Source organism: Pavona decussata, unplaced genomic scaffold (genome assembly GCF_977016875.1).
Source record: "Pavona decussata unplaced genomic scaffold, jaPavDecu1.1 SCAFFOLD_223, whole genome shotgun sequence".
NCBI lineage: Eukaryota > Metazoa > Cnidaria > Anthozoa > Scleractinia > Agariciidae > Pavona > Pavona decussata.
In genome coordinates, this window is record NW_028145628.1 from 370,062 (window position 1) to 397,224 (window position 27,163).

The 27,163-nt window shown below is 38.2% G+C and overlaps 3 protein-coding genes across 7 annotated transcripts; 1 reads left to right on the plus strand and 2 right to left on the minus strand.

Annotated features, from left to right (window-relative positions):
• Positions 1-10,205: 10,205 nt before the first annotated feature.
• On the minus strand, positions 10,206-11,892 carry LOC146458997 (uncharacterized). The gene is made up of 3 exons (XM_085089727.1): positions 11,816-11,892; positions 11,177-11,539; positions 10,206-10,216 (listed from the first exon to the last, which is right to left on the minus strand). Exons 1-3 carry the CDS (start codon positions 11,886-11,888, stop codon positions 10,206-10,208), a joined length of 447 nt encoding a protein of 148 aa, XP_084945853.1. The 5' UTR covers positions 11,889-11,892.
• Positions 11,893-14,500: 2,608 nt separating this feature from the next.
• On the plus strand, positions 14,501-20,044 carry LOC146458998 (archaemetzincin-2-like). 5 transcript variants are annotated; one of them, XM_085089832.1, is made up of 4 exons: positions 14,501-14,660; positions 14,869-14,975; positions 17,901-18,229; positions 19,571-20,044. In XM_085089832.1, the coding sequence occupies exons 3-4, from the start codon at positions 17,960-17,962 to the stop codon at positions 19,835-19,837; spliced, it is 537 nt and encodes a 178-aa protein (XP_084945958.1). In that variant the 5' UTR covers positions 14,501-14,660; positions 14,869-14,975; positions 17,901-17,959; the 3' UTR covers positions 19,838-20,044. The 5 variants fall into 4 exon arrangements, 4 of the variants coding, with proteins under 4 accessions (XP_084945958.1, XP_084945960.1, XP_084945959.1 ...); XM_085089834.1 differs by lacking the exon at positions 17,901-18,229; XM_085089833.1 differs by lacking the exon at positions 14,869-14,975.
• On the minus strand, positions 19,513-26,566 carry LOC146458999 (uncharacterized). The gene is made up of 5 exons (XM_085089831.1): positions 26,494-26,566; positions 24,744-25,106; positions 23,388-23,477; positions 21,993-22,052; positions 19,513-21,578 (listed from the first exon to the last, which is right to left on the minus strand). The coding sequence occupies exons 1-5, from the start codon at positions 26,564-26,566 to the stop codon at positions 21,424-21,426; spliced, it is 741 nt and encodes a 246-aa protein (XP_084945957.1). The 3' UTR covers positions 19,513-21,423.
• Between the last annotated feature and the right edge of the window lie 597 nt (positions 26,567-27,163).

Here is a 27,163-nt window from a genome sequence, read left to right on the forward strand (position 1 = left end):
TTTGCGAGGCTAAAATCATCGACTGGTACATAGCGTTGAGGATAAAGATTTACACCACATGAAAGAGCATTATTTCTTCTTATCAAATCCGCTTTCAAAACTATGGGCAACACAGAAGGAAATTTTTGAGGCCGCGAATTACAAGTAGTACTTTAGTGAAATTTGAGCTTTTCTGTCACGGCATACCGTTGCTAAAACTCAGATAAACACTACATGAAAACGTTTCAAACAACAATTGTTTGTTGGTACTTGCTACAGGTTTTGGCCCACGTTCATAATATTACTTTCCATGGTTTTTAATCATTTCGGGCAGACACAAAAGATTGTAGCAGTTCTATTAGACCCCGAGTTCAAAAGCGTATAAAGGTCACCAAGGTCAGTTTACGTAGTCAACGTTTTGAATTCGGACCAGAATGTTTTGCGTTGAATCTTACTTTAGAACAAATGAAACAATATCTACAAGTGCTACGTAATTCATACCTTTTTAGCGAGCTTTCTGTACATTGTAGAAATCATCACATCAATCAAGAACGATATATGCATTTTGCCGCGATTTAAAAATACGTTTAACGGCAGAGATTGCGTTACAGTTTGCGCAGATCACTTGCCCCCAGGGGGAGGGGGTCTCCTATATCAAATTGACGAGTTGATCGTCATAAATTTTGAAAAGTACCACTAAAAGGTACCAGAATTTGTTTTGTAGCCGTGGTCTGTATAATTTTCCCACTTAGTGGTACCAATTCTAAAATGAATACGCTAAGTGACAGTTGACTGATATTTATAATAACTTTCTCTTATATGTTTTCGCTCAATACCCTAAAACTGTCTAAAAGGTACCGCCATACCTTTGACAGGTACCAAACCACGAATTTTAACCCCTGAAAGCTACGATCAGCCCCGTCAAATTTTATATAAAGGTTCACCCCCCGGGTACCCTGCGAGCAGAGGCCCTTCGACTTATTTAGGAAGATCAAAGGGCCTCTGCTCGAATGGTACCCCCCGGGCGCATGCCAAGGGTAATTTTTCACTGCCCCTTCGATACAAACTGTAACTGCGTTTTACTTGTGAGCTGTATTTTCTGTCACTGAACTTTCTAAACGTGCAGTTAGCCCACGTTGGTGTTCAGATCGCTTCCGTTTGTTTATCTTGCTCTGCAATCCAACTTTAATGCTCGATTCTGGTTTCACGGCCGGTCACAAATTGAGCCGAAATGGTATCGTGTGAGTATCCTTCGATTGTTGGAGGACAATGTGGACAAAGTGTTGGAAATCCAGCGAATACCCAATGTATTCCAATCAGAGATTGTGGTACAGACATTCGAAACTATCTAAGGGCCACGGGGTTTGCTGGCTGAACACTGAAAACTGAGGCGGAGCTTCTCGTAGGCAGAGCAGGTATCGAATTACTGTAACGCAAAACTCCTGACCTTAAATAAGAATTACCTTTAATAGCGCTTGCAATTTGATTCTGAATTACTGGTTATTACATCCACACACATTTACGATTTTTAGTGATTTTTTTTAAGTTATTTGGCCGTGTGCTTTGTCACTGTTACAGTTTCCCGACGCAAAGAATGGGGCGCTTAGTGGGGAGGCGGCATGGTAAGAGCGAGGAGGGAAACGGGGTTGAGTCACCAGTGTCGTCCCTATTTTCCTTTCCTGCAGTACGACTCACACCTGCTACAGTCGACCACAGTCCATTGTCAGCAGGAATAAGGGAGGAGCGTAGGGGGAGCAATTCTTGTCAGAAAGAGGGCCAGGGTTTCACAGCCTGGACGGCACAGGTACGCTCCTTTGGCTGTAAAGCCAGTTCTACAAAGTGACATAACTAACTGACTAAACTTCAGGGCAGAATTTCCCTTGATATCTTCGAAATCGATGACAGCTATCTAATCAGGTCTATTTGCTCAAGACATCGAGATGCTTATGGCATCAGACGGCGCTGCCAAAACCGATTCTGCGCCGGTCCCACCAAGTTGGGCAGCTAATTATCTCAAGCAAACGAAGGGAGATCGGAGCATCACATTTGTGCAATCTAGACTTATCCACAAGATGACCTCGATATTAGTGCCTGTCGGCTTTGGCAAGTACTCTAAAAATTCAGAGCATAGCACTATAAATTCAGGCAACATGATCTCATTGGATCGTGTTCTTACTTCGACCCATTAAGGCTAAAGAAACAATACTTTGTCTGCTCAAATTCCATTACTTATGGATGAACTATCTTTTATCGTATGAAAACTATCATACAACAGACAATTTTTGTGAACAATAAATTGAAAATTGGGTCTTATCCAGTTGAACTAGACAGTCACATTGCTTTTAACTCTCCTTGAGTAGCATTCATGGTAGCCTCGCGAAACGCCCCTCGGGGACGGGAGCGATGAGAGGCGGCTGTATTCGCAGGCTACGTTAGACTGAAATTGGAAAAACTTTATCAAAAATCAAAACAACTGCGCGAGTGTAGACGCAACCAGATAAAATTGTGATAACCCAAAACCGTAATCTCAGTTTGAACTGATTATATAATTAATTGTCTTTGGGGTCTAGCTGGACGAAACATCGCTTTATATCCCGTGGACAAATGCGTACGTAAGTGCAAGGTCAGCGGTCTACCGGTGAAATGTATGTAACACAATCTTTGTGACCAAATGTTAAAACGGCCTAACGTGTTACGATGTTTCCTATAGATGTCTCATATTAGATTTCTTAAACATCCACGGTAGTCGCTCAAAGGTATGAATTATATAGCACTCTTAGCTATTTGCTCCATTTTTTTCAAAGTAAGATTGAATGAAAGAAGTCCTGGTTTCATTTTATTCCATATTTACTAGTGTTGCGACCGGTTGACAACGTAAACTGACCCGTGTACGGCTTTTGAACTCCGCTAAAATCTTTTGACACTGCCCCTTAAAGATAGAAAACCAAGGAAAATAGTCTTATAAGCATAGGTCATGCACAGGCAGTGCCTTTTAGCAAGAATTAATAAACCATTGTTGTTTGAAACGTTTTCATGTTGTGTTTATCTGAGTTTTAGCAACGGAATGCCCTGACAAAAAAGCTCAAATTTCACTAAAATACTACTTGTAATTCGCGGCCTCAAAAATTTCCTTCTGTGTTGCCCATAGTTTTGAAAGCGGATTTTATAAGAAGAAATGATGCTCTTTCACGTGGTGTAAATCTTTATCCTCAACGCCATGTACCAGTCGATGATTTTAGCCTCGCAAATTTGTCAATTTGGCATCACGAGAAATCGCTTAAAAAATTGTAAATATTGAAAAATCTCCTAAATATTTAATTTTCACTCCAGATGAGTAACATACCATTCATGATGTCCATAATTATGTACTTTATCAGACTGGATGTTTTTCGTTTGGAACAAAACTGGTTTGATTTTTAAAACAAGGTCTTCGCAACATGTGGTGTCAGACACCGAAAACCCGGTTCAGGAGCGGTGAATTCAAGATCATAGCCTCACATCAAAAATAATTATCGGATCGAAGTAAAACATGTATTTCTTGCAATAGTTTACCGTGGGCTATGTTGTGAATTTTTTTGAGAATTTTGAATTTTTCACTATTGCATACCTCTGGTTGATATTTTCAGACATTCGCTCTTAAGTTTTTACGGAGCACAAACTTATTATTACTTGTAGGTTTTAATTAAAGTCCTAAAACACAGAGCGAGTTCATATGTAAAAGCAACTGAGCTATTTGGCCATAAAGTTTTCATCCTGGGGTTTATCCTCATGCCATTTTGTTTCCGTGAGGCTTATTGTCAGTTTTGATGAGTCACATCTCGTTTGAGACCGAGAAAATCAGTACAAACCTGTTCCAAAGATGGAGTTCTAATATTTTGTGAAGAACACTTGATATATAAATGCTAACACCCTTTGAATTCATTTGTGTTATGAGTGCACGCGTGGTAGGTTTTCTCGGTCGTTTTTCTTTTTCCTTCTTTTTTTATTTTTCACTTTAGGTCTGGTCATTATTCAGCTATTGCTAAGTAGAGGATTATAGGTACGAAAAACCTTCAAAGAAGGTGTGCTCGTTTATTTCATATGCTGTTTGCTCTGTGTTTTTTGTTAATTAGAGGTATATAAAGATGTAACATGTACAGAGTATACTATTGTATTCAGATGTGACACGGATCTAAACCGTGGAACAAAGAAAACTAAGTATTGTAAACAAAATCAAAACGAGTTTATTACTTTTAGAGCATAATTTGTATCTCATTTTTAAAGCATTCACTATTTTTGCTGTTTTAAAAGGTGTCACTACTGAACATTTAATATACAGCACATCTGGCATTGATACTGTTTGTAAATATTGTAAAAATCATTGAAATGCTTATATACGAATGTGAATTAGATTAATAAGTATAGAATTAAATATGAGATTGAATTGTGGAGTTTGTGTTGTTTTTATTAATTGTCAGGTGATGGGTGGGGACATTTGATACTATGGTCGATAATTTTGCTCCAAATGTCTTATTCCTTTTCTTTCCTGGAGTAGAAATTTGCATTGTGATCTGTTCAACCTTTTGAGTCTGTGGATGAAATCATCAAAGTGCGACCTGTTCAAGGATGATGTCTCCTTTTGCTACTGCGAATACATTCTACACATCTCAGAATGGTTTGAGAAGGCCCACCTGATTCAAAGGTATTTTGCTTGAAAGAAGATCTTAGCAATAGCTATTGAAATCAAAATAGAAAACTGAGGGTTACCTTGAAGAAAAAAACATACATAATTGCAAAGTTAAGAGAAAAATCTCGGCCATCCTTTGTTTTGTCATCAAGCACACAATGAAGTGATGAGAACACTTCAGAAACAATATCAAAGGAGAAACCTTGAGTGTGTCTAGTGTTTCACCCTGGGTGGTTTTTGAGGGACAAAACACAGTTATTTATTTCTTTTATTAACTATGTGGCATGTTTGCTCAGATTATTTAGGGGGAGCTGAGTGAGGGATTGTGCATATGCGGGTTGGGTTTGTTGTTGGTTCTCGTCCCTGCTCCAAGAGGTTTTTCTCCAGGTACTCCGGTTTTCCCCTCTCCCCAAAAGCCAGCATTTCTAAATTCCAATTTGATCTGAAGAGTGTCCCCAATAATTATTAGTGCTCTGTGCTAAACACGGTGTACCATTACAAGAACATTGTTAAAATAACTTTCTGGAAGTAATGGGTACTTCTCTCTCTTTTGATACTGTTATCAGAAGCTAGTCAAATGGTTATATCTTAACAGCCCTATAGCGTGATAACAAACATGTTCACTCTCGCTTTTCATTTTTATTCTGATGAACTAGATGTAACAAACATCCACTCAAAGTTTCAAACCAATTCGCTGCTTCTTTTTTGATAAAATCATCTTGAGGCATTTTTTCTTAAGTGCTGGTGTTTATTATACTGAAAAAGGTGGTTCTAAGTTTTGAATCTATGGTATGGTGTGGTATGGATGAAACCTAACATGTGACCATTCAATGAATTGAAAGCTACTGAGCAGTGCAAATTGTGTACCCCCTCTTACGATCAGCAATAATAATTGAGGGCGCTTCTGTCCTCGTCACGCAGGCTTCCAATGTATATCTACTGGCCAAAGCTCTCAAATTCTAAGAACAAATGGTCAGACTGAAAATCCATCGTGTGAGGGAGAGCAATGCTTTCCCTTCTTCTGCTACATCTTTTCTTCCTTTTCCACCTCGCATGTCACCACCAAAGAAAGATAATGAAAGATACCTCTTATTTCTAAAACACTCTAAACTTTTAAACCAAGCTGTTAAGCATAATAGACAGCACCATAGAAAACTACAGCTTTCATTTAAATGGTCACAAGTTAAGAAATATTCCACAGGCTCATAAGTTAGAAGCACCTTGTACAGCATATTAATTAAACAGCACCACAGGAAAAAAACTGCTCAGTAACTTTCATTTGAATGGGTAGACTTCAGGATTTCATCCACAGACGCAAACCTTAGAACCACCTTGTACAGCATAATATAAAACAGCACCAAAAGAAAGTACTGCTCAGTAGCTTTCATTTTTAAATGAAAAAAAAAAAAAAAAAAGGTCACACTTTAGAATTAAAGTTAAAATTAAAATTAGAACTAAGATCCACCTTATACAGCATAACAAACAGCACCACAGGAAGGTACCGCTCAGTGACTTTCATTTGAATGGCTGCACTTTAAAATTTTGTTCACAGACTCAAAAGCAAGAACCACTTTGTACAGCATAATGAACAGCACCACAAGATTAAGTACTGCTCAGTGGCTTTCATTGAATGGTTACACTTTAGGATTTCATCCAGACTCAAAAGTTACAAAGTCTCAGTCAAAGCCAGTCACTTTGTACAGCATAATAAACAGCACCACAAGATACACAGGCACGGGTCAGTAGCTTTCATTTGGATGGCTGCACTTTAGGATTTTATCCAGACTCAAAACCAAGATCCACCTTCTTCAGCATAACAAACAGCACAACAGGAGAGCACTGCTCATGAGTAACTTTCATTTGAATGGCTGCACTTCAGGATTTCATCCACAGACTGTAAACCATGCAAGAACCACTTGGACCGTTCACAGTCCCCCTATTTTTCCGTGGGATTCTCGAGACCGGTATGCTTCGATGGAACCGCCGCCATCTTGGTTTGTAAAAGCGAGCGCGATCTGGGGAGAGTGTCTAAACTACCGAGGGGAGCGGGAGTTGGTGTTAGTATAGTTGGGGATGGGAAGTTTAGACAGTCTCCCCAGATCGCGCTCGCTTTTACAAACCAAGATGGCGGCAGCTCCATCAAAGCATACCGGTCTCGAGAATCCCACGGAAAAATAGGGGGACTGTGAACAGTCTAAGAACCACTGTGTACAGCATAACAAACAGCACCACAGGAAAGTACTGCTCAGTAGCTTTTGTTTGAATGGTCACACGGTGATTTCATCCACAGACTCAAAACTAAGAACCATCCCACTAGGATTGATCACCGAAAAGCCCCTCTGGGGAGTGTTCAATAAAGTATTATCTTATCTTATCTTATCTTATCTTATCTTATCTTTCATGCAACCGCCGACCGGTTGGCCCAGTAGGTAGAGCACGGGGCTCCCGTCTGTGAGGTCGCGGGTTCAAATCCCGGCTGGACCAACACTCAGGGTCTTTAAAATTAATTGAGGAGAAATGTGCTGCCTTTGTAATGACATCTGTAATGATGTCTTCTCAGATAAGGACGATAAATCGTAGGTCCCATCTCACAACCCTTGTTCATGAGTACTTTGTGGGACGACTTAAAGAACCCACACACTGTTCGCAAGAGTAGGGGACATAGTTCCTGTTGTGGTCTGGCCTTCTATCTTTCACACTCATGCTTGGGTTGAGTGGGTGGGTGGGTGAGATCTAATATATGTTTTACAACAACTTTTCAAATTCCCGCACGCTAATTGGTTCGTAGCTATTGTCTATAAGAGTACAGACAATAAAAATGACGTCAGATGTAACGCGCGCGCTTTCTCAACGAAAACAATAGCCAATTCCGCTCGTACTTTTTCCATGTTATTGTAAAAAACAAATCGACGGCAGTTTTCTATGGTCTATACTCTTATAGACCATAAAATGACACCATAAAATGTCCAAAACTTGGCAGTGAAACCACTCGCCTGCGGCTCGTGGTTCCACTTGAGTTTTGAACATTTTTTGACGTCATTTTATGGTCGATAAGAGTATAGACCATAGAAAACTGTCGTTGATTTGTTAAATGGTAATAGCAAAATTATAAGGGTTTGTATGGGGAAAAATTATTGTATTTGAAGGCTCAATAATGAATGATTGATTTCAATAAAAATTTCTCAGCTGATCTCTATTGTAGATCCTTTTGTCATCCTGTGTGATTTTTTTGGGTCGATTTGAAAGAACTTTGTGGAGTTTCAGGACCAACAGGTTCTCCAGCTCTATATAGAGAGAAATCTAAAATAATACAATGTCTTTACTAGTCTTACAGTCCTAACATATCTCCGAGGAGACCTCTCAGTATAAGCCCGGGGACTTCTTGAGGTCTCCTCGCCACTTCTTACTTCTTCTTTTACTGTTATATTATTTACTCTAAACTTATGTAAGATCCAAGTCTATTATTCACTGTAACTTTCTATGATTGTATGTCGTGGTGAATAAATAAACAAAATAAATAAAATGATCATCTTGATGCTCAAATTACGTGATGCTGGTGTTTCGTTTATACAAAGGTCAACACAAATTGTAGAGCTTCAATGTAACAGCACCTTTACTTGCCTTTTAATTGTGTCAAGCATTTAATCCTACTCTGGGGCATTTGATGGTCGTGATTTTACCTTTTCAGGTTTTGAAGTTGTCATTTTGCCTTCAGTTTCAATAAAGAAGCTTAAGTGTAAAACTCGCATGAAGTGTCGAAATCTCCAGCTTTTTATTCCTGACGTGTGCAAATACCTTCAGTCTCAATGGCCCCCAGAAGCATTCTGTGTTGTTCACAGGCAGCCCAAGCTCACTATCAGAGAACCGTTGAATTATAACGATTTGTATGGGAATACAACGGATTTGTGTAAAATGGTAGAAAATAACAGTGTTTTGTCAATTAAGTCAACTTACCCTGTTTCTTCTTGTATTCTTTGTCATTTTCCAGCTTTTCAAGCCGATTCGGAGCGATTTCGGCGAGTTAGCGTCATTCGGGTTTCTACTGTTAAGTGTAACGAAAGGCCAAACAGTATTTCAGCCATGTCCGAAACACGAAACGGAATAAATCCGTTGAAATCATCCCTGGTGTCCCAATTCCTTCATAGGATCAAAGTAGAAGTAAATAGCTTTCCTTGCATCGCATTTCCGACTCGATCGAAGCCGTATCACGTTTGCTAGAAAGATTTTCTTTCAAGTCGGCTCGCTTCTGAAATTTCGAAAGACCCGCGGCCAGAACGCCATGGACAGCACGCTGGGTAACAAAAATTCCTTGGCACGGGGGAAACAGCAGCCAGTTGTCCACAGGCAAACAGATTTGTTCCCGAGGTCCCCTCGTGTCCTTTTTGTCAAGACCGTCGATGAACCATTGTCTCCATCGACCAATCAAAATTAACTTTTGTACTACCTCTGGAGGTTGTCCTTTTTAATACCCGGAAATTTGGAAATACCAGTTTCTTTAACTGTGATTACGTCGACGTCGTCAACGAAAACGGAATTTAAAAGTTACACTCGCGTTTTCTGAATAAATTTGCGATATAATTTCTACTCATTTAGTTTGTGTGATGTGGCCGAACTATCCAGGAGCTAACGTCGTAGGGGCGACTTTAAAGTTCAGAAAGAGAAAGGAAAATAAATCATCATCGTTCTCCATAAAACGTTGAATGTGGTGATTGTACGTCCGTAATTGTTTGCAGAGGACGACAAACAAATGTACCGAAAAATATAACGCACGTGCTGAGCCAGTGTTTTACTAATTAAAACTATTATTTTCTGAATTTCTTTGTTGCGATCGTCGTCGTCTTTGCAGGTCTTACCGACAACGAGAACCGGCATGACCTGAAAGTATTAGTTTATTTCATTTGTGCTAGCTCACGGCTATTTCAGCTTGCAAGTTAACTTCTACAGAACAGCGGACTCAATAATCCAGATATCTAATTGGAAAAATACCGTTCTATTCAACAAAGTGAAATTTCGAAAATTTAAACCAGACTCTTCGATGAACAGGAAGATATCACTATGTTGCTTCTAAGGGGGGGTTATTGTGTATAAATGGTGGTGTAAGTAGAATTTTAATACAGTATTCTCTTTAGTTCGTGAGTGAGATATATTTGGGTTACGTGTTCGCATGTTTTCGTGTTCTGAACCTCCTTAAACGAAAAACACGTGCGAGCTATCGTAACTATCGCGAGTTGAAAAACAATAAATTTGTTAAATGGATTATTGAGTCCGCCGTTTCTGTAGAAGTTAACTTGCAAGTTGAAATAGACGTGCGAGGCATGAACAACCCCCAACATAAATTGCTAGCCATTAAACTAACCGGGGAGCTATTTAAGCTAACCTGAGTGCTATTTAGGCTAACCGGAGTGCTTTTTAGGCTAACCGGAGTGTTTTTTAGGCTAACCTGAGTGCCTCGCACGTCTGACTCGCATGCCTCGCTGGCTCGCAGATTGTGCATCCCCCTTGACTGTTGCTTCAATCAACACCACTTTCATAATTTCATTTCAAATCACAAAGCAACCAGTTAGTTTGTTGCTGGAGTGATTAATAAAATCACATTATTAATGACTTATATAGCAGCTGCTTTGCTTGCGTGCATATGGCTGGCATTGCTAATAAAAAAATATTGATAACACGTGTACACCTGATAATTTCTGTCAAAAATTAAATAATAATGATGATGATTAATATTTACTGGTATTTGTTAAAATATTTGTGCAAAAACAAGAAGCCTTACAGTAAATAATAATTGTTCAAACACATATTGCAATAGATTCAAGCTACTTTTTATTACATTTAGAACAATGTATTAGACATTTAACTGGGATGCCATAAAATGAAAGGCATTTCTTTGCTGATGACATATAATATTTCCGATAGTATTCAAATTTTACAGCCCTTTCATAGGATCTTGATGCCACTTAATTAATTAAAGAGTGCACAATCTTAGCTGTTGCTTCAACACCTGCACTTTTATTCATAATTCAAATCACAAAGCAACCAGTTAGTTTGTTGCTGGAGTGATTAATAAAATCACTTTATTATGACTTATAATATAGCAGCTGCTTTGCTTGCGGGCATATGGCTGGCATTTGCTAATAAAAAATGGTAACACGTGTACACATGATAATTAATTTCAGACAGAAATTAATAATGATGATGATATATAATTTACTGGTATTTGTTAAAATATTTGTGCAAAAACAAGAAGCCTTACAGTCAATAATAATCGTTCAAATGCATTTTGCAATAGATTCAAGCGACTTTTTATTAAATTTAGAACAATTTATTAGAAATTTAACTGGGATGCCATAAAATGAAAGACATTTCTTTGCTGATGACATATATATAAAATTATACTGTATTTCCGATAGTATTCAAACAATTTGGTATTATTAAATAAATCTTTCCCTGTTGGTAATGAATTAATAGCCCAAGAAAATTTCAGTCTGTCACTTTTCATCTTGCTACCATGTTAATTATCTATCCACTTACCTTCCACTGTGTGGTTCAAATATTTTGAACACACCAAGGGGTTGAATTGGAAATTGCCATGCCCATCAACATCCAATAGTACGGTAAAAGGTGTCAAATCAGCAAGTGGGCCTGCAGTTAGGCTGACATTCAATTTTATGTATTTATCTGTTGTGGTGACGTTTGGAAAATTTTCTGCATTGCACTTATATCGACATCTAGGGACCAAACTCGGTTTTTCATAATTGACCACTTGTTGAAGGGATTCCCCGGTTCTGTTGTGGATGGAGAACCCACGCACATTCGAATCATCAAAACTTGTTCTCTTGATTGCAATTTCCAAATTGCGGCCATCCTTGGACACTTCACATTGGCCCAGCTCGCCTGCAGTAGATAAAAAAAAGTTTAAGTTTAATAAGATCAAGAATTCAAGATACAAACACTCTTTAAGTTCAGAGGGCGCACGAGGGTAGTAAAATTATGCCTTTGATTAAACATCTGAGTGTTTCGCCCGAAAGAGAGCGCGTCAGGAGAAATTATGAAGTATTCCACTGGACCGAACAAGCCAGTTACAGCTTACGCCTTCAACCTTCAACAAAAGTTTAGCTTAAGCTTTTAGCGTAACCTAGAGTAGTTGAGAATGACTCATGTAAAACTTACCTTCAGCGAATAAAAAAATCAAATAAGCTATCACTGCAAATAGTAAGAAGCCTTTTGGAATGGTAGACGCCATTTTTTTTTTTTTTTTCAATTAGACAGCCTATCAGTACATGTACAGTCACGGTCACGAGATGGGAAAACATCTCGTCCCAGATTCCTCAGGCTGTTTTGTCAGCAGTTGTTCTGCTAGGGGTCCCTCTGAGGTATTCGTACTGGGATTTTTTCATCGCAGTACTTCTGCGAGTGATATGCAGAGCCCTTTTACAGGGGTAGCCAACCAAAAATTTAACTTTTTCCATTTTTTTAAATCACCACACGATAATTGGGGGTAAATATCTGGGCTTTATTAAACCAAGCTAATGCCCTCCAAGGGGGGGGGGGGGGGGAAGGGAGGGTAACAAATTACAGCAGTAGACTATTGCGTGCGTGCTTGCTTACTTAACTAATTACCAAGGCTGTACAGATGAACACGCAATAATCGTTCCCGCACTCTACATTGTAATCCACGTCATTTCCTACCACAAGCAGGCCCCAGATTTTAAACTCCGATAAACATCCTGTTTATCTTTCACTAATCTTCCTCTCCTGAATTCCTGGTAACCCACGGTTGGTCAAAGCGCCTGCGCCGATAGTTTGGGAGGGGCCAACTTCGTCTTTTGCCCGGACAAGAACCGTGTCGTGACGTCACTCCATGTGAAACTAAATAATTCTACGCCAAAATTATTGAGGCTTCAGGACTATGGAATCTCGTTTAAATATCACCTGCACAGCAACAAAACAGCAGAAATAAAAATACATTAACTATATGCAGGACAGAAAGATTGCGCCGTAGTTTTTTTCCCAAGCACCATTTTAGCTTTCAATGATCTTTAGATTTTAGATTAGACTTTATATCCATTTTTTAACTTGCATAAGTATGACTTTATTTGTAATTTTGATATGAAACTTAATGTAACCCAGTCCCTCATTGATTGATTGATTAACAGTATGTAATTTTTATAATTGTACAATTGTAACCGCATTGTAATTCAGATTAACTGCGATGATGGTGGAATTAAACTTCTTTTATTATTATTATTATTATTATTATTATTATTATTGTTATTATTATTATTATTATTATTATTATTATTATTATTATTATTATTATTATTATTATTATTGTTTAAAGACCTGACAATGAAAGGACCGAAGCTTTCGCAGCAGTTTTTCTGGACTTAGAGGGGAAGTTTTGAAATTACAATCTCGCATACAAGATAAACTTCGATCTCCTTCATACTAACATCATTTCAACAAATGTCAAAGTTAATTTTCTCATCGGTTTCCAAGCAACAACTATTACCATAGCAACGGTAGCGCATAGACTCTCATTTTAAACATTGTCAATTATCTCGAAATCTAGTCATACACTTTACGTCGAAACTTTAGGGATTTAAACTACTCAGTCTAGACAACTTGTAGGCGAAATAAGAAAAAAAAATCTGTAAGAGCGTTTTCAAGTAAATAATGAATCGATTTTTACGGGGTGATTTTGTTTATTCCCGCATTTTTCACCAATATCTCTGACAAAATAAAACTTGACACTTTGTCTTTTCTTTCAAGAGGTCTTTCCTCATAGCAAAACATTCTAAATGTATATTGGGCTTCATAGGTGCCTAAAGCGCAGTTGAATGAAAAAGTTTCTACTTTGCATTAATCTAGATATCTTTAAATTATCCCCGCAGATTTTTTTTTTAAATTACAAGCGGTTAGAGTAAGACTTCTTTTCGATATTCTCGCAAGTTTTAGGCTTAAGAACCGAAACCAGTGTTAGATAAGATGGCTGAATCTTGGTCGAATTTTAGTCGTTATTCGCTTTCTCCAAACAAGAATTTTATTTTGTTTGTCCCGGTCTATTTCACTGCTATTCGCGTGCTGTGGATATCTATGATTGTGCGAAGTCGTGCAAAAGGGGGCTGTTTACATGGGCGTAGGAAGAGCCTAGCACCGGAGGAAGATCCTAGAGGGCGGATCATCCTCACGCCGCGTGTTTGAGAGAGAATCTCTATTTAGTTTACATGCAAGAAGTTGTACTTGCGGGGACCCTAATACTAGGATCTTTCTAGAGATACGAACCTCCTTGCTAAGAGATAGGAAGATCCTAGGACTAGGAAGATCCTAGCACCATGTAAACTACTTTCGCTCGGAAGATACTAGTACTAGGAACAAAAAGAACAAACATGGCGGCAGCCGGGCGTTCAGCTGCTAAAGGCCGACAGTTATTCTTCTTTTCCTTCTTCACTTGGTAACCACTTCGGCCGTAATTTCTGTATTTAAAGCAACGAAAAGTTTTTCCGCCTTCTCGGATCTTCCTAGAGCAAGGATCTTCCTCCCGCCATGTAAACAGCCCCTAAAATTTACAAAGGAAGACTTCAGTGAATTGAGAAGCAGGAGCATATATATATTTATGTGAATTTTACCTTTTGTACGACTTCAGGTAATCATAAATATTCAAAGAACATGAATGGCAGTGAAACAGACCGGAACAAATAAAATAGGAAACGTTTTTCTCCCATACATAACCTTATACAATTACACTACAGTTAGCACAGGACAGGAGCACAGGATTTATAGGTGAGTTAGGGTGGCGTTGGGTGACCTGTGGCTACACTATCGCCGGCTACTCGGTCCAGTCCTTTCCAAAAATGACAATCGAAGATGGCGGAGGAATAATGACAGTTATGACCCTCCTTTGACCGTTTTTGGGCATGGAAGGTGAAGTCATATCCGAAGAAGGCGCTGTTCAAAGTTCAAAGGGCCTTACGTTGTTCTCAAAGTGGTGGAAATTAAAAGATTCAAGCCCTCGGTAAGTCTATGTCCGTGTTTTATACGCCTGTTTTCACGCACCCCGGGGTCCACCCTTAACAAATTAATTTTCATGCGTTAGTTCACGATCGCAACTTTTTGAACACCTCACCCCAGCTTCATTTAACATATCACTTACATCTGTCTAAAATTCATTAAAAATTTTGTTATCAAAGTGCTAACAGGTTTTTTTCTTGTTTTGTATCTAGAGCGGTAATATTCGTGAGCCATGGTGTTGGAGAGCACTGCTCGAGATACGAAGAATTTGCGCACGTTTTGGCTAAGCAAGGCTTTCTCGTTGTTTCTCACGATCATGGTAAATTTGTACCCATTCTTGTACACTAAAAGTTATGAGCCATTTTGGTATGATATAAGGTGTACGTTTTGACCGTTTTGATGTGGAATTGGATGTGCCAGCATAATTAATAATGCTGTGTTTACACTTGGGCATTTATACCGAGGTAAACATTTACTGACTAAACCTTGGTACATTTGTACAGTGTTTATACCGGCTGAAATAACCGAGGTAAACCTGTCATCAATCACGATCACGGTCACGGTCGGTCGCGTTTATAAGCACCTCACGGAAGCGAGGCAAAAGCGATTGATTTTGCTTCAAATTGCTCTTCAAAAGACAAGGCGCGCTAGACATGTGTGGTCATGACCGAGAAACTAATTCTGGTTTGAAACCCTTTTACAAGGAAATTTTCAGAAATTTTTGTTTTTTGCCACGACTCATAGGTATATCAAAAACAAACGTGAAATTACGAAGTCGCAAAAATGTGATCGAATGAGACTGACTCAATCTGGACACCACGGGATGTGAAATATTATGCAACCGCAAGCGGATATGGTCACCAACCTAAACCATGCCTGATCACTGGGTTTAAAATCAAACTTTTACCTTGGTTAACTTTCTATTGTCTTGCGGCATTTACCATGGTATCAGTTTGCATAACTTAAACACATTTAAAAATATTTACCTAGGTAAGTAAACGAGTTCTAATACCTTGGTAAAACGCTCAAGTGTTGAAAACACAGCATAAGTGTATGGATTAAAATTACTAAAATTGTGTTGTTCCAGAAAATATTCATATCCAACCGCACCTCAGAAGGGATAGGGAATTTTCAGAGGGGTGGGCAGGGGAGTCTTAAGACTTCTATAGGATGGGGTGTGTATGGATATTGATTTAACTTCATACTTCCCCCTAAACTTTGGCTTATGAGATCCCCTTCCCCTTGGAATTTTCAGTAACTTTCTGTGGGAGTGGGTGGGAGGGGGGATTGGATATTTCCTGTAATCACACATAGAAAAAGGATGAAATCTTGGCCACAAGGTCACGAAACTTCACCCAAAATAGGGTCGAATTTTTGGTCAAACAATAGCTGATATTCGGCACAATTTGTTTGCATTCTATTTGCACAGTTCTGTCAGTACAGTAGTTCTATTTTAACATATTCCACCAGGCACCAATCATTCATTATTTGTGGTAGCTTTTGTCAACATCTCGTATAAACACCAGGTTTGCATCCATATTTCCAACCCCCCGCCCTCTTGCTCCTCCACGAGCACCAGAACAACCAAAACCCCTGAAAAGAACGACGTACCAGGCATCAGGGCAACCTGAGTTTTGGCTCAGGTTGCCCAGCATTATGGGTAGTGACAACTTGGAAATAATTTTTTGTTCAAGCACAGCATAGGTTGGTTATGTCCCAAGCTCTTCAATTGGTGATATTAGGGAGCTTAAGTATAGACGTTTGTAGGCCATGGACAGCAACCAGCGGTCTAATTTTTTCCATTTTGGAGTGTTTTGACGCCATCACGTTTGTAACGTCAAGCCACAGAGTCGTCCAACAAGATCTGTCCACCCTGAGGAGCAAAAATGCACCAAAAAAGAAAACATTAGACTCCTGGTTGCTGTCCATGGCTCTGGAACGTCTGTGCTTGTAAGCTCCTTAATAACATTTTTATCACGTCAGTCGTCAGGGCCAAAGTTTCAGTACCAACAGGTTCTCCAGCTTTATATAGAGAGAAATGATCATCTTGATGCTCAAATTAAGTGATGCTGGTGTCCCGGGGGGGGGGGGGGGGGGTACTCCCCTATATGAGCTATACGGGGACGTGCCGCTGGATAGGGTATGGTTTTTGGCCTCTCTGCCCTGAACAGGGTATATAATTTCAAGTATTCGTGTTTCAATGCGTGGAACACCACGTCCGGTAAGTGACAGTAGGCCTTTAAATGTTATTGCTATTGCCAATAAACACTTGTGTAACACAAGAGCTAGATGTTGACCTTTGTCCTAAATAGGGTCTTAAAATAGAAGGCGCTGTCAGGACTACACAGGGTCGGCATGTAAGGTTATTTTCGTCCTAAACAGGGTCAGGGTTTCAAACCCCCAGCGGCACCCCTATACCCAAACATGGGTCAAGTGCCCAAGCTACCTGTGGTAACAGCACCTTAACTTGCCTTTTAAGGTTACCCGGTACCTTCAGAGGTGTCTCGCGTCCAAGCGATGTAGCGCATCCGGTTTAAACTGTAGATACCTGATCCCTTATATCAAATTAAAGCTTATAGAGCTGGCTATCCAACTAAACCAAGAATTTTGAAATAAAATGAATTGCGGAATTTTTAGCGCTGTTTTATCGAATAAATTTTTTTCAGTTGGAGGAGCCACTTCAAAGAGCTAAAACTCAAAAGGAATTTTGTTCGTTTGCCTTCAAATTTGGACAGTAGCTAGTTTAACGTATAAACAACAAAAACGTGTCTGCGAATTTTTTCTTTCGAAATATTTTTTCTCCGAGAGCGATTTTTGTACGATTACTCCACATTTTTTTCATCCTATCTCGAAAATGCTCTATAACTTTTCACTGCGATTGAATATGGCAAAACGCAGACACGTTTTTTTTAGCGCTTTGGGTCCGGAAACTGAGGAGCAAATTAAATTAACAAAAAACAAAATTCACTTTGACTTGTAGCTTTAAAAAGGTGATTCGGACGCTTGCAATTAGAGGTCGTGAAAAATTCGACAATTTATTTTATTTCAAAATTCTTGGTATGGTTTGATAGTTAGCTCTATAAGCTTTAATTTGATATGGGGTTTAGGTATCTACAGTTTAAACTGGACGCGCTACATCGCTTAAACGCGAGACACCTCTGAAGGTATTGGGTAGCCTTAATATTGTGTCAAGCATTTAATCCTACTCTGGGGCATTTGATTGTCTTGTGATTTTGCCTTTCAGGTTTTCAAGTTGTCATTTTGCCTTCAGTTTCGACAAAGAAGCTTAAATGAAAAACTCGCATGAAGTGTCGAAATCTCCCGCTTTATATTCCTGACGTGTGCAAATACCTTCAGTCTCAATGGCCCCCAGAAGCATTCTGTGTTGTTGGGATCACAATGATTGACCTTTATCCAAATGAAAGCTGGAGCTTTGTTTTTGGCCAGGCAAAACCTGCAGCTGGTGTTGGAGTGTTCAGTTTTGCAAGATATGATCCACTGTTCTATGAGAGCCACTCTGTGGCCGGTGCATCAACTTGTACAAGTCCCCTTGTACTATGGAGGAGCTGTAAGGTGTGCCCCTCTTCCCATTCCTTTTTCCCTACTCTTCACCCTCCTCCATCCCTAGGACCTTGTAGGGAGAAGAAGGAGTCCTAGGTAGCCAGTGTGCAGGAACCAGGGGTGGGAGCAGGGGGATAATCCTATTTACTTTTGGTGGGGGGTGTGCAGCTCAAAAAATTTAATTTTCCAGTACCCTTTTTCAGACCTCAGGCTGATTTTTAGAATCCATACCCATTTCTGTAAATTTATACCCGTTTTCAAACACTCAGACCAAAATGGTCAAAATCTATACCTTATTCCAGACCAAAACAGCTAAAAAAGAATACCCTTTGGTGCCGCACATACCTATATAACTTATCTAGGCGAGTACCCTCTCCCCCCCCCCCCCCACCAACCAGGTTCTCTTGGTATGTGGGTTGTCTTACCTACATACCCATGGTTACTGTGAGTCACATAGTTATCTTGATAATTATTATTATTTGATTTTCTCTAAGTCATTTGTCTCCCATTAAAAAAAAAGCACTTTTCTCTCTTTTTTTTCTAATTTTTTAATGCCAGTACAAACATTTACAACAACATTATAATTATCAACCAGTTATAAAATGAAAGGAAAAGAAAAAAAAAGGCACAAGTGCATATTAAAGAACTCCGAGGTGCTTAAAGGTATTTTGGAAGGTATAAAAGTCCTATTTTTCGATAGCTTCAAATTAATTTTTTTTTTTTTTTGGTTTCTTGAGAAAAAATTCTTGAGCTTGACTTGGGGGCTAGTCTAAAGGCCCATTTACATACAATGCATCAAAAGGGTGTATTTGATGCGAGTTTTGTCACTCTTGCAAAAGGCTGCGACTACAAAATTGCATGTGTATTTACCAATTTTCAGTAAAATATATTGCATTATGTTTTCTGAGGAATCCTGTTTGAAGCCATGTTTGAACTCCCCCCCCCCCCCCCCCCCTCTGTGATATTGTGGCGATAAATTATTGTGATATTGCAATTAATTTAAATACGAAGATTTAATACTGCAACTTGAGTTCAACAAAAATAAAGTGTGCAGTTCCAGAAAAAATCCATACCCACCCCACGGAAGGTCACCGAAAATTCCTAGTGGGAGGGGGGTCTTAAAAGTCAAAATTTGAGAAGTAAAGTATAAAGCTAAACTGGAATTTCCTAGGGGGAGCAGGGGTGCAAAACAAAAGACCTTCCGTGGGGGTAGTATGGATATTTTCTGGAACTGCACAATGCTTAAAAATTATGTGCATAAAACAGGCCTTTACAGGTTACATGTATTTTTCAAATTGAAAATAATTTGATGTGTACTCTTGGAGTTTGACGGTGTGTTTATTTCCTTTTCAGGTTATGGCACATGAGATCAGTCATTTATTTTGTCTTCATCGCTGTGTTTACTTTGCCTGTGGTATGAATGGAAGCAACAACCTTGAGGAATCTAACAGACGTCCAATGTTTTCATGTCCAATTTGCCTTCACAAGTTAAAGTCATCACTTGGATTTGATTTAAAAGAGCGATATCAAGCCTTGTTAGAGTTCTCCCACTCAATTGAAGATGAAAACTTTCAAGGTGCTTGTTGTTGGCTGGAAAGAGCAATTGGAAAATTCTCCTGACCATTTTTTTTCTGCATAGATTTCTTCACAAGGCTGTACTGGTTAAAAAAATGCCTCCACATTAAAGTGACTATGTCAGGTGGGGCACATGCACAGTAAAGTTTGGTTGAGACTAATTTGCATGCAACTTGTTGCAGGATTTTTGCTTTTCTGCCATTGTAAAAGCTTTCAAAAATATTGCAACAAACGGCTTCATCTGTAATTACTTAATATTAAAAAAAAAAGTTAATTTGTAAATAAAAAATTCAGCTAACTTTCCAAAGATGAATACAATTCAAACACTTGATGAAAACAGCTTCCTGAACTCTCCGACAGTATTTGAAAAAGTTGGGCCAACAAGTTCAAAGTGCTTCTCATCAATGCGCACATGTACCTGGGGTGACATAGTTATGGTTGCCGAAATGTAGCAAAATTCGATAAAATATATTTTTATTCAATAAAATATATTTTCGTTCGATAAAATATATTTTTCATTTGATAAAATATATTTTCGTTTGATTTTTATACTTTTTCAGACCTTGGTCTTTTTTTGGACTTTTAGACCGAAAGGTTTGAAATCGTTAATATTTTCAAACTTTTAAAATGGATGAAAAATCATAAGATGCTGGGTCTGTAGCAGACCTTATGACCTAAAATGATCTGAAATGATATTTCAAAATTTGAATTTGATCATTTAATGATCTAAAATAACTCTAAATTATCTAAAATCAGACCTACACAAGGTGTACATGTAAAATGATCTTAATTAAATATCTAAAATGATCAACAAGCAGTAGAACAATGATCCAAATGATCTAAAATGACCTACAACAAGTTGTACAATGGTCTTAAGTAACCCCAAGTTAAACAACTTTCAATTTAAAATGAATAACAAATCACAAAGAGTGCTTTCTTGAAATTTGGTCATCACACAACCTTTCTCTGGTAGAAGTTAATTATTTATTGCATCATTGGCAACCCAAAGAACACTGAGCTGCACGTGAAGAAGACCAGCAGTTTCTGAGTTCCTTCATATTTGGTGAAGAAGGTATCCTACTGTTAGTTTCAGTGTTGTGAATTGTGAGAGGGTTGGGCCAAAGACATGGGTTGATGAGCCATGGAATATAATCATCAGTGAGGGGTTGGGTTCATTAATTTGCTACCATCCCAGCCAGCCAGCCAGCGTTTATTAAAGAATGCAAGCAAACAAGTTAAATCCCTTCACAGTCTTATAATGTAGAGCTCGTTTCGCAAAATAGAGATCTTTAAATATAATTGCCTGATTATTAGGCAAAATGTAAATGCTCTTTTATGGACGATACCTACTAATACTGAGTTTTTTTACGCAGTTTTTGACTATGCAGGAAAGCAGATCTTAGCAATGTCTATTGGAAACGAAAAAGAAAATTGGGGGTTATAGCCATGCATTTTTTAGAGATAATCAAGCAGCAATAATTCTAAAAGGAGCCAAACTACAAAGCAATGTAATATGGCATTCTTTCCCAATAGGAAGCTTTCATATTTATCTGAAAAATGCATGGTTAATGACCCCCTCACGAATAAGTACAAAGGCAACATGTAATCTTTGGGTGGCAGTACGCTGGAATTTACTCAAAGACATGCAGTTCCACAGGTTCTTTGCTGTTTAATTTTCTCTTTCTAGATCTGTTGAGGCAGTAGTACAGCACCAAGATCCCTGTAGGGATCAATACCACTACAGCTATCACAGTGACTATGGTAATGATCATCAGTGTCTTGTGTCCTACACAAGAAAAGACAAATCAAATTAGATGCCATTTATATATAGAAAAAATGTTTTTCTTTATATATTAAGCAGACATTTGCCCTTGCATGTGGGATATATATATATGCAGAATCTAACATGAAACATTTAAATCAAACTTATAATTACTGCATGATTTAACCATGTAAGTTCTAGCTGACTCACAGCACAGCCGGAAAATTACCTGTTCAGTCTTTTAACATCTAAAATCAGTTCTCTGTATACATTCATTAATTTTAGTTTAAATTAACAGTCTAATATATTAGTCAGAAAACATTGTTGAGAAACTTGAATTTTATACTGACAATGTAAATCAACTGAGAAATGAATTAATCAAAAGTTAATGGTTTCATTTATAATAAAGAAATTAGGAAAAATTTTTCCAATAATTACCAGTAGCTTTTCCAGTTGTTCCTTGATCATCATCAGGTGCAGGGTGGATTGTTTTAGTTGCTGGTGATAAGATTCAATGGTAAATATTTAGCTGGAGTCACATCTGACTGATATTACATTAATCGAATCATTTTTAACATAATTATATTTCTGTTAGTAAATTATAGGAATCAAGAAAACAAGGAGTCTGAATCTGAGTTGAGTGAAGGCCTGAAATGATGGTATTAATTGCTGCCCTGACTGAAAGCTGAACATTTAAATTGGGCTTTAATTAAAATTGAATAAAATAAAAATTGCAGCAAAAAAAATGTTACTCACTTTAAACAGTCCTAAAGCTAGAACTATTAAAAACATATTATTTTAATCAAAATTATTTGAAGGCCAACTAAAAGGAACTCAAACTTGAACCCAGTCTAACTTATAATACTTAAATTCTCACAGTTTATTAAAACAGCAAGCCCTTTTGAGAATGATCCCTCAGAAATTGTGTCTTTAAACCAATAAATATGACTGATCTGTGGTCACAGGTATAGAGGCTAATTGCAAAATGAAGCACAAAGTAGTGGAAAAAACATAAAGGCGGATAGTTTTCCGAAGGGAATGATGACCCAATGCAAAAATCCCGCAAATTATATTGCCGGGTGGGGAAGGTGTATGTGTGTGTAGGGGGAGGGGAGGGGGGGGGGTGCTAACAACTTTTTTTTCTTGACAGCTGTTATTAATTCCCAAATTTATTTCACCAGTAAGAAAAACAGTCTGCAGATAGTCATAATTATTGACAATACCACCCTGAAATTATTTCTCAAACTCCATATCAAGAATATATTTGCATGGTCAGTATAATGAAAAGCGCTGGCCATCGCTAATATTTTAATTTATGTGTGCTTTTTTTAGTTTGGTGAGTAATATCCCTTCTTGTTCCCTTATCTGAACTTAAATGTAAAACATCAACTTAAAACAAATATATATATATTTTTTGCCATCCTGTAGTAATTTTTATATAATTATATATTATGCTGCTATTTGAAAGACAGAAGCCAAAAGATCAAGTAATTATTATTGTTACTTGAACTCAATATAGCAGTTAATTTCCAATTGAGTGTCGTAAAACCAAAACCAAAGTAATAAATTTACTCTGGCCATTATTGCAACAGATATAAACAAGACAATGAGCCAATCAGAATTTAAAGCAAATACATGTATCCGGTGCCAAGCATGGGAAAATGCGTGCTGCCAAAACACGATTGGTTTTGGTCTGGATTCCCATTGGTTGAGAAAGTGGAGTGAGTTTTGTCAACCAATCACAGAGCGTACGTAGTAATGTTAAACCAAAGCAAATGCGAAATTCCTTTTGACACAATTGAAAATCGCTCTAAATTCTAATTAACTTATTACCACTCGTTGACTTCAAGGTTGAAGGAGCTTCTGTGTTAATTTTCTGTGTTCTATGTGTAGTCACCACGGAACCAGAGTCCACGGTTAAATCTGAAAGGAGAGGGACACCGTTCCAGTGTAATTATAATACATTAAGTTGAAACTTTTCCCACAAATTATAAGCAATTTCCTTTTAGTTTCTGAAAACATTTGGAAAAGATGATGCACAAAACTGCACCTGTCAGCTGGGGAAATTGTCAGGTCATGAGATCTGATAATTCAGCTGGAATCAAAGCATGAATTTGAATTTGAAAAACCAAGTTTGGGGAGAGCAAGGGGTTAAAATCAAGGTTGAATGTCTCAGAGGACTAACAATATAGTATCTTCAGCATTAATCTAGGATTTTTAGTGACAGAATGGTAAAGGAGATCCTCTATCTAGGAGAGTATTATAGTACATCATACAGCATTGTTTCGGAGTTTGAAAGTATAATTAATTAACAGACATTGCCATTGCTAGGATTATTTTGCAATTTTTTTTATTTTTAGGTTTTTAAGATCAAATACAATTAATATGTTTTTCTCAATGCATGAGCGGGCGGAATTCTGTAAAGATCAAGCAATCTGATTGCTGCCGTCCAACAGACAGAATTCTTCAGTCTTATTAAATATTTTGCCTGCAAAGCGTGAGTGAATTTGTTGCAAGATATCAGGGCCTGACGTTTCCTTGCAGAAAAAAAAAATGCCATTCGCTGGCCCAAGTCTCTGCTGCATCATCAAATTTACAGCCCTTTCATAGGATCTTGATGCCACTATTAATTAAAGAGTGCACAATCTTAGCTGTTGCTTCAACACCTGCACTTTTATTCATTTCAAATCACAAAGCAACCAGTTAGTTTGTTGCTGGAGTGATTGATAAAATCACATTATTATGACTTATAATATAGCAGCTGCTTTGCTTGCGTGCATATGGCTGGCATTTGCTAATAAAAAATGATAACACGTGTACACATGATGATTAATTTCAGTCAGAAATTAATAATGATGATGATATATAATTTACTGGTATTTGTTAAAATATTTGTGCAAAAACAAGAAGCCTTACAGTAAATAATAATCGTTTAAATGCATTTTGCAATAGATTCAAGCGACTTTTTATTACATTTAGAACAATTTATTAGAAATTTAACTGGGATGCCATAAAATGAAAGACATTTCTTTGCTGATGACATATATATAATACTGTATTTCCGATAGTATTCAAACAATTTGGTATTATTAAATAAATCTTTCCCTGTTGGTAATGAATTAATAGCCCAAGAAAATTTCAGTCTGTCACTTTTCATCTTGCTACCATGTTAATTATCTATCCACTTACCTTCCACTGTGTGGTTCAAATATTTTGAACACACCAAGGGGTTGAATTGGAAATTGCCATGCCCATCAACATCCAATAGCACGGTAAAAGGTGTCAAATCAGCAAGTGGGCCTGCAGTTAGGCTGACATTCAATTTTATGTATTCATCTGTTATGGTGACCTTTGGAAAATTTTCTGCATTGCACTTATATCGACATCTAGGTACCAAACTCGGTTTTTCATAATTGACCACTTGTTGAAGGGATTCCCCGGTTCTGTTGTGGATGGAGAACCCACGCACATTCGAATCATCAAAACTTGTTCTCTTGATTGCAATTTCCAAATTGCGGCCATCCTTGGACACTTCACATTGGCCCAGCTCGCCTGCAGTAGATAAAAAAAGTTTAAGTTTAATAAGATCAAGAATTCAAGATACAAACACTCTTTAAGTTAAGAGGGCGCACGAGGGTAGTAAAATTATGCCTTTGATTAAACATCTGAGTGTTTCGCCCGAAAGAGAGCGCGTCAGGAGAAATTATAAAGTATTCCACTGGACCGAACAAGCAAAGGTGAGGGTCGTACAGGGGGGGTCTCTCGCACGGTTCACGAACAGAAAAAATTGCAAATCACGGATCACGGATATGAAAATTTCATTTTCCCGAATCACGAAAATAAACAAGTCAGGTACTTTTTTAACAACCTTTTCTTACCGCCCAGAAAGAGCGTTTGAAGGGAGCAAAATCGTGAAAGGCTAGGTAAAGGTTGCCTATCGGAAATCACATACCTAAATCACTCTCAATGGACGACTCTGACCATTCGTCCACTTCGCGTTGTCACTGCCCGAAGAAATACCAAATCGTCTACATGGCATAATGGGGTTGACAGGCCTGCGCGACTCTCTTGTGCGTGTTTAGCCTAAATAAGAGTCTTGCCCTCACGGGTATGTCTTTCAGCGAACACCCTTTACTCTATGAAAAGAGCGGTGCTCCCTGTAAATTTTCTTTTAACGCTGGATTTTCTTCTTATTAAAAGCCATCTATGATTTGGAGGATTTGCGCGATAGACACTAAAAAAAGCCATGTGTTTAACTGTCGCATGTGTTGTAATTGATGTCAAAGGTCATTTTGACCTCTTGTTGTTACGTTTCCGTTTTTAAACACTGCCAAAGATAAATGTTCATCTATAATCGGAAAGCGAACTCGTTCCTTTCCAAGAAAATTAAACGAGCCCACAGACTTTGGGTCCACGTAAAATATGATACACTCGATCCTCATCGTACTAGCTGTACTCGTCGAAGCCATGTCTAGGATGTGTCGAATAACTGTCCTTTGACCTCCCGTGACATGGGAGACTATAGGTGTAGACATCTGATCCATGACAGGTATGTAAAGCACGTGAATTTGCACAATGAATTACTTTACGACATTAACGAAGATTAAGCGAAATCTGTTACTTGTCACATTTGATGTTTTCAGTCTTAATAAATCTTCAGGAGCACTCGCTTCTCAAAATCGCGCAGAATAGAGTGGTACGATCACGAATATCGGTGAATAATTCAAGCTCTTCACGGGTCACGCAAAACCTTCAGGTCACGGATTACGAAGAATAATTTATTACATTCACGTTTCACGGGAAATAAAATCAGCTAATCACGCATCACGAAAATACCCCTGTACGACCCTCAAAGGTTACAGCTTACGCCTTCAACAAAAGTTTAGCTTAAGCTTTAGCATAACCTAGAGTAGTTGAGAATGACTCATGTAAAACTTACCTTTAGCAAATAAAAGAATCAAATAATCTATCACTGCAAATAGCAAGAAGCCTTTTGGAATCGTAGACGCCATGTGTATAATTAGACAGCCTATTGCACAGTCACGGTCACGAGATGGGAAAACACTCGTCACAGGCTGTTTTGTCAGCGGTTGTTCTGCTGGGGGTCCCTCTGGGGTATTCGTACTGGAATTTTTTCATCGCAGGATTTCTGCGAGTGAAATGCAGGGTCCTTACTTACGGGGTGGCCAACAACAAAAAAATAAACCTTTTCCATTTTTTTAGAGTCATCACACTATAATTGGGGGTAAATATCTGGGCTTTATTAAACCAAGCTAATGCCCTCTGGGAGGGGAGGGAGGGTAACCAATTACAGCAGTAGACTGCTTGCTTACTTAATTAATTAGAGCTAAGGACATGCGATAATCTGTCCCGCACTCTACATTGTAATCTGCGTCATTTCCTAGTGTTAAGCTGTTTTTGCAAGGACCACCGCGACAAAATAAAAGTACCGGATCCTGTAGTGAAGGATCTAATCAGCAAAAATATGTAAAGCAAATAATCTAAAAACAGAGCAAGGCTGATTTCACGGTCAGGGAAGTATATTTCCCAATATTTCGAAAGGCTCGGCCTTTCTTCTTCAGGGTATATTTGAGACTGACCCTGTGGCA

Excerpts from the sequence above, each read along its gene's own strand:
- LOC146458997 (XM_085089727.1), bottom strand. The coding sequence starts at position 11,888 with ATGGCGTCTACCATTCCAAAAGGCTTCTTACTATTTGCAGTGATAGCT. Across the intron at positions 11,540-11,815 it reads GATTTTTTTATTCGCTGAAG|GCGAGCTGGGCCAATGTGAA; the intron begins GTAAGTTTTACA and ends TATCTACTGCAG.
- LOC146458998 (XM_085089832.1), top strand. The coding sequence starts at position 17,960 with ATGAAGTGTCGAAATCTCCCGCTTTATATTCCTGACGTGTGCAAATAC. Across the intron at positions 18,230-19,570 it reads TACTATGGAGGAGCTGTAAG|GTTATGGCACATGAGATCAG; the intron begins GTGTGCCCCTCT and ends TTTCCTTTTCAG.
- LOC146458999 (XM_085089831.1), bottom strand. The coding sequence starts at position 26,566 with ATGGCGTCTACGATTCCAAAAGGCTTCTTGCTATTTGCAGTGATAGAT. Across the intron at positions 23,478-24,743 it reads TTTGAACCACACAGTGGAAG|ATTTAACCGTGGACTCTGGT; the intron begins GTAAGTGGATAG and ends CTCTCCTTTCAG. Across the intron at positions 21,579-21,992 it reads AACAACTGGAAAAGCTACTG|GACACAAGACACTGATGATC; the intron begins GTAATTATTGGA and ends TTTCTTGTGTAG.